At 43.0% G+C, this 7,124-nt stretch overlaps 1 protein-coding gene across 1 annotated transcript; it reads right to left on the bottom strand.

The window, feature by feature from the left end:
* Window positions 1–1,437: 1,437 nt before the first annotated feature.
* IFNLR1 (interferon lambda receptor 1) lies at window positions 1,438–6,712 on the bottom strand. Its single transcript, XM_027782086.2, has 7 exons — window positions 6,505–6,712; window positions 5,716–5,839; window positions 5,279–5,460; window positions 4,729–4,871; window positions 4,035–4,191; window positions 3,396–3,523; window positions 1,438–3,191 (listed from the first exon to the last, which is right to left on the bottom strand). Exons 1-7 carry the CDS (start codon window positions 6,560–6,562, stop codon window positions 2,259–2,261), a joined length of 1,725 nt encoding a protein of 574 aa, XP_027637887.2. The 5' UTR covers window positions 6,563–6,712; the 3' UTR covers window positions 1,438–2,258.
* Between the last annotated feature and the right edge of the window lie 412 nt (window positions 6,713–7,124).

Below are 7,124 nucleotides of genomic sequence, written 5' to 3'. Positions count from 1 at the left end.
AGTTGCACTAAGAGCGGTTTAGATTGGATATTAGGAAAAGTTTCTTCACCGAAAGGGTTGTCAAGCCTTGGAACAGGCTGCCCAGGGAAGTGGTGGAGTCACCATCCCTGGAGGTATTTGAAAGACGTGCAGATGTGGCACTTAGGGACATGGTTTAGTGGTGGACTTGGCAGTGCTGGGCTTACGGTTGGACTCCATGGTCTTAAACGCCTTTTCCAACCTAAGTGATTCTATGATTCTATGATAAGATAAGGATCCATTGCTCTGGAAGAGGGAGCACTGTGTTTTGTCCATCCCTGACCCTTTTGCAATGGTAGGCAGGTCTCAAGCCCTGGTGAAAGAAAACATGCAGGAGTGGGATGCTGCCTCCACCAGTAAAGCTCAACTATCCTGTAGCCTCTCCCTCAGTTCCATCCTGAGAAAACCTGTACAAGCCAAAGAACTGATCCCAGGCTCTCTTTGCAGAGCTGTGACATGCCAAAATAATTTTGTAGGGGTTACACAACTTCAGAGCTTCCTGTAACTCAAAGCTTGGGGGTTTTCCCTTGATTGCACAAGAAAATGGGTGGTGAATGTAGTTGGATGATCTGTATCTCTAAATGAACTGGAGGGATTACAGTGCAGGATATACCTAAGGACACTTTGCAGAGCACAGGTAAGACAAAAAAGGAAAATTCTAGCCGATGAATCTTTTCTCCTCCTCCCCTTTTTACTTTAATTCAGTACGTTAATTAGTACATCTTGCTTTCCTCTTTCAAAGCAGTTCCCAACCCTTTCTGTAACCTCCTACGTCTTTCTAATCATAGAACCACAGAATGGTTTGGGTTGGAAGGGACCTTAAAGGTCATCTGGTTCCAGCCCCACTGCCATGGGCAGGGACACCTCCCACTAGTCCGGGTCGCTCAAAGCCCCGTTCAACCAGGCCTTGAACACTTCCAGGGATGGGGCATCTCTGGAATATTGTTCTCTTGGTTCTCTGAAAATATCAGCTTTAATACCCTCCATCAACACCCTTCCCTCATCTGAGACAACTCTCTGAATGCAGAGCATGGCTGCTGTGTGTCTCCCTCTTTGTTTTAATGCTTTGCTTTTCTGCGTGTCCTTTTATTGGAATAAAATGGGAGAGTATGTTTCTGTGAGATGTGAAGAGCGCAAATTAAAAATACTCTGAAAAGACCAGTATTGCCCAGCCAAGGGAGGCCCTGTCTCTCCTGTGCCTTTTGCTGGTTGACTTCTGCTTTGATTCTTTGCTCAGAGAGATGGTCACGGTCCTGGTCTTTCAGTGTCTCAGAGTGACCTGGCTGGGAAGTCTCATAGGCTTCCGCTCAAACCAAAACAGTAAGAAGCACATGATGGGGTCCTGTTTTAAAATGCAATGTTTTTCAGGATAAATGGCACTCACCCTTTAGTTTTGGGAAACATAAGAACACAAACACATGGAGTTATATATCAAAATATTATTGCCTGTGCATAAGCAGTTCTCAGACATTCTGCACAGCAGAGGGAATTTCAGCTTCAATAAGTATATTTGTATAAAACCAAAAATAAATAAATAAACAAATGTGTGCGTTTATCACTTTGACTTCAGTTCACTCTGTTGAAAGACAGAAGGTGATATCTGTAGGTTGAGGCAGAAATCTTTTCAGCCCACAAGAAGCAAAGGTTGCTAAATGTCTTTGTAAGGTACTTCCAGTCAAGCAGGGGGACAGTTTTGCAGTTACAGGGAAGCAAATGTAATGTTAGCAGTTCATCTGGCTCAGAATCAACACACAGGCACAGCACACTGTTTCCAGAACCCAGCTGATGATTTCCTGCAGGTCCAGGCTGTAGCTTTGCTGTCCCAGAGGTGGTTTTGCCTTTCATAACTCACAAGTAAAAGTTACCTTGCTCTGAAGCCTCAAGTCAACACAAGGCAGCATTTGCTGTGTGATACCTACATGAGGTATCACTGCATGCATCACCCCTGTCTGTGTTCAAATCGTGTGCCTTGCACCAGCGCCTTAGCACCCTATTACGGCTGTACTTGTACAGAGGGACGGTGAATGTACCTTAGTTACTTAGCTGTAAAATATACCTTTTGTGTCCCTAAAGCTATATGCCTCGACAGGCCAGACATCAGCAGAACAAGCTCTGTCTAGTTGAATAAATACAAAAAGCACCATTATCAGTTATTTGTCCTTGTTCTTGTTTATATATCCGTGCCTGGCTATCTGGAGCTCTAACATTTTCCAGGAATGCCACAGAACTGCTAGGATACTCTAGCTCCTTCCCATGTAATGTGTGTGCTCGTAGCCTTTGATTTTAAACTCCTGATCATATTTTTCCTCCATATTTGATGTTTCAAATGTGTCGCTTAGCACCGTGGATGTGGGAGGTGTCCCTTCTGTAAAATTATCACTGTCACAGTCACTTGCAATACCTTCATCTTCTGCCACCTGTAATGTCTGAAAGGAAATGAGCAGCTCGGGATCCTCACTGAGCTGTGATACCTCACCGATCTGGGCATGCACATCAGCTGTTGGTTTCTGGTAATACTTGGTGAAATGATGAGCCTTCCTATGCAGGTAGTGCTCTTCAGCTGGAAGTTTGGCACAAATCCCCTCTGTCAGTGTTTGAAGAGGGGTCATTTCCAGGCATCCATCCCTGTCTGTATCATGCTGTCCATGTTCCCTGGGGCCTGGGAAACTCACATCAGTGAGGGAGGATATTCTTCTCAAAGAGAAACTGTGAGAAAGGGACGCCTTCTCATTTCCTTGGGATCCTGAGGTGTCCACCTCCTTCTTTCTCATTGGAAAGAAAGAGAAACCCAATGTACTTAGGTCAAGCACAGATCCACTATCCACAGAGAGACCTCCAGATCCAGAGTCCAAGCTAGTTTCCCCCTGAGCTGTTCTGGATGGTTGACAGTTGAGATGTCTCTTTGGAAACTGGGGCACTTCAGTGTATGGGATGACAGAACTGCTGTCTTCCTCCTCCTCCTCCTCCTCCTCCTCCTCCTCCTCCTCCTCCTCCAATGATGATGATGATGATAGGAGAGAAGCCATCCATGGTAGGTTATTTCTTGCTAAAGCTTTGTTTGTTTTCCTTTGTGACACTGGCTTTCCTGTGCAGACAAGATAGTCACTGAAGATTTCCTTTTCACTGAGCTCACAGTGAAAGGCTGGTCCAGCAGCTTTTAAATGAGAGAAATCCTACCAGGGAAAAGAAACAAGACACACAGATCAGTGAGTTAGTGATGCTTTTTAAAGAACAGTTTGGATATAAGAAAGCTTACTTATACTGGGACTTATGAATGCAAAACTGAGAAGTGCAGAATTCCCCCACTCCCCTCCCCAGTTATCCTCTGAAAATCAGCAAGACTGAGTCAGGAGTGGACCCCAGCGTTTGGGCCATACCAAAGCATGAGGTATTTTCTTTTGCTTAGCATCTTGTTTCAGCAAGCAGGTGATGAAGGCACTTGTCAGAAAGATGGGAAGGAAAAACACAGGGGTTGTGGCAGAAAATGGGAACTTCCATTCCACTGCTGAAAAAGAAAAAGACAGAAATAATCTGCTGGTGGTATATTTTATAGTAGTATGGGCTCTTATACTCAGTTTCTCTTTCAGAATCTCAGAAAATGCTAGGCTTAATATCCTTATTTTACAAATGCACAGAAAGGATAACAGACTTGCCTAAGATCAGACTCTTAAGTCAGAGTCACAGCCACAAATGAATGTTGATACCAGCCAGTAACTAACTCGGAGCGGGTTAAAAATGTGGCTTCATCCACATATTTTTCAGGATAAATTTGAATATTCCCAAAATTTCAGGATTTTCAGAAAATATTTCAGGGTTGGTTTTTTTTAATGAAAATATTTCTGCAGAAAGCAGGAACCTTTCACTAGAAAATCCAAAGAGGACATTTAACAGGAAGCTTCCCCCCCCCCCCCCCCCCCCCCTTTTTTTTTTTTTTAAAGCTGATTTTGGTGGAAATCTCTGACTTGCCCCAATCCTGTTTGATGTCTCACCACATCCTTTCCCCAGCAGGGCCATACCTTTGTGGTTTAATAGCACACACACTGGTTTGGAGAATTTGCTGTGCTTGAAGTCAATGCTCTGAATGGAAGATCTGGCACTTAAACAGTAGTTGCCTCTAAGTGCAGTGGTATCGATAGTCACCGTACTCTTCCTAAAGTTACGTTCGTATAGCTTCTGTTTAGAAACAAAAAGAACAGAGGTTGGAAAGATGATTCTTTCATTATCTGGGTGGTGTTTCTCTACCTTTTTAGCATGTGATTCTCTTCATTGTGTTGTGTGGCTCCAGTGGTTGGAAGGTCCATGGAGGGGCACTTCATCTCTCGCTTGCTGTTTGTAGCAAGCATCTCTCCTATAGTTTATGGATTCGAGGGTGGGATTTCCACCTGGTGCTGTGCTCTGTTCTGTCACGACATGCTGTTAGCAGTACCTGAACTAGTTGTTTTAAACCTCAGATATTGCACTATTATACGGACTGTAGCATAGCCTTCCCATCACATCTTCCTGATAAACATAGGGAACTAACCAATAAAATAAGGATGCACACACATACATCTACTTTTTTTTCTCTGGCTTTGCTTTAACTCTGGTTTGGCCATTTCATTTTCTCCAGGCTCTGGATCCTGTCCCTCCCTGCCCAGAAATGTGAAGCTATTTTCATTCAGGCTGGGCATCATTCCTCCATTTTGTCTAAGAAGTGCCACTTTTACCGACCTTGTCTTCAGATCCAGCTTCCCAAAGGTTCAAGTCGTACATCCAAGAGAAACTCTCCACACAGGTGGCCAAAGGGAAGGAGGCATTCACATGCATTAAGTTCTCCTTGACATTCACATTCAGCACTGGGGGAGCCAGTTCCACTGTAATTGAGTGACCAGACATAAGAATAGTGCTTACTTGAGTCTTAGCTTCGCAGAAGTAATGCTTCTCTGTGACTAATCTGCACTTCCGTTATCTTGCGATAGACATGAAGGAAGGAGGAAGGCAAGGGCATACTTCTTTTCCATCTAACGTACCCCCACTGGTAGGGGGAAAGCTTGAAGCCAGTCTGTTCACCTAGAGCACTGAACAAATTCTGACACCTGCGACAAAATTTATTTTCATATTATCATGGCTCATTGTTGTTTGTGCTCACTCAAATCTCTGTCATTCATAAAGCTGCTTCTTACTGTTTCTCTTTCTGTGGAGTGTGGTCTACTCATTTGCTCATGCCAACAGTGTTGTTAGGATGTCCTTTCCTCCAGGCTGTAACCTAACAAATACTCACCATCCAAATGGTATTCCTTGAATTGTGATTCTACCCATGGCGACCGGAATCGTCCAGAAACAGCTTTTACTCGAGCCCGGACTTTAACAAAGAGGTTTGGAAGCACACAAGTTAGATTGCAAGAGGTTCTGTGAATATTTTTGCAATGAGGAACCTTTATCCATTCATCCATGCGTTCCTGGCTAAAAGAAGAAACAGACATACATTAATATTAAACATGCTGTTTTATTATAATTTATAGAGCAAGAAAAGGAAGTGTTTTGAAGGCTGGGTACCAAATTTTGCTCAGAGTTTGGAGCACTTTCCACGCAGATAAGGATTGGTTTTGGTGAAAGGATGCAGCCAGATCACTGACCATAATGACACCGATTAATATACATGCACAGATGTTTGCCCTGTGCCATAGTTTCAATCAGACATCCTTTGTAAGCGCTTACCTTTCATACTTTACAGTGTATGTCACATCCGGTGGAGAGCCTTCTCCTGGAGTCCATGTCAAGATCATGTCAAAATCCTTTGACAATAATGTAACATTTTGAGGAGGGGGAAGTTGAACATGACCTGATTGAAAGGGAAAACTATGTGAATGATTTAAAATATCTTTGGGGATAGGAAATATCACCTGGATTTGACCAAGGTGGCTTCAAAATTTGGGGCAGAGCAGTTCAGTTAATTTAAGACTGAAAACTGGCTATGGAAGCAGGTATGTTCTGTGATGCAGTCGTGTTTTTCTCTTACAAAACAGCTTTTAGAATTAGGACCTACATTTGTGTGAACTGTCTTATTCTATAATTTTGAGTGGCTTCCATGATGGTCTCGATGGATTTCACTATGATCTGGTTTACAACCCCAGAAACTCCATCCTGACTCCCCTGCACTCCTACCTTCTAGCCCCTGGATGAGGCAGACATTCAGTTCCCATTCATTCAATCCCAGTTCTTCAAAGGCAGGTCCTACCATGAATGCAGTGAGCTGCAGCATGCAGGCTTGTTACCAGTACTTTCCTGGCACCCATTTCTTCTAGTAGATAACTGTATACATTGCTAGTGTTCACAACAAGACACATTCTGTAGATGGATTTTAAATTACAATTTCTTTACAGCAGAATATTTTGTGTGAATCATTCTCATTTCAACTGCTTAAAATTTGCCCATATGTCTTTTTTCCTACAAGAAAAGCCACATAGCATAGCAAAATGAAAAGTAACAAAGACAGCTGTACTGTACCTCTAGTCTGCCACAGGAAGCACAGTGCCATCAGGACTCTGACCCTCCAGGTAGACATGCCGAAACAGAAGTTTTCTGCTTATAATGTATTTCTTTTCTTGCTACCTTTTCATCGTGTTGTTTTCTTGTACTAAGTTGTATGAATTACAGAGGAGCATGCAGTGAATGAACTGCGCACGCACACAGCCTCGCTTCCTGGTTCAGCCCAAATACAGCAATGCACGTTGAACTGGGGAAGGAGCTTCGAGTGCTTTTGACAAATAGAGGTTGTAAAGATTGCAGTACTACGCCCTCCAGTGTAACGTAACTGATCTTTGTCACAGGCTAGGTGCAAAAGGAACACAGCTGAACGGTGTGAGCCTTACCTTGTGAGGCACTTCATTAAAAAATTGACCTTTGGAATTTACTTATGCGGCTGTGAACTATTGATAGAAATCAAATAATGTTTTATTGCATGAGATGACTGATAATAACCTAACAATAATAAAAACCAGTAACCAGTATGTGGTACTATGATAGTCTCATGTTTACAAGAGTCAAGGATTTTCTCTTAACTTACGTTGTCAAGAATGTTTTTCAGAAGTTAGGGAATTGCTCCACTTTACAGATGGGGGAAGTAA

The sequence above is a fragment of the Falco peregrinus genome, chromosome 3, assembly GCF_023634155.1.
Source record: "Falco peregrinus isolate bFalPer1 chromosome 3, bFalPer1.pri, whole genome shotgun sequence".
NCBI lineage: Eukaryota > Metazoa > Chordata > Aves > Falconiformes > Falconidae > Falco > Falco peregrinus.
Note: the sequence above shows the minus strand (reverse complement) of the source record. Positions and strands in the feature narration are given on the sequence as shown.

What these genes read in the sequence shown, in the direction of transcription:
- IFNLR1 (XM_027782086.2), bottom strand. Translation starts at nt 6,562, where the DNA reads ATGTCTACCTGGAGGGTCAGAGTCCTGATGGCACTGTGCTTCCTGTGG. An exon ending in CTTCCTGTGGCAGACTAGAG is followed by an intron (nt 5,840 to 6,504) that starts GTACAGTACAGC and finishes CCTTTCAATCAG; the next exon opens with GTCATGTTCAACTTCCCCCT. An exon ending in TACACTGTAAAGTATGAAAG is followed by an intron (nt 5,461 to 5,715) that starts GTAAGCGCTTAC and finishes TTCTTCTTTTAG; the next exon opens with CCAGGAACGCATGGATGAAT.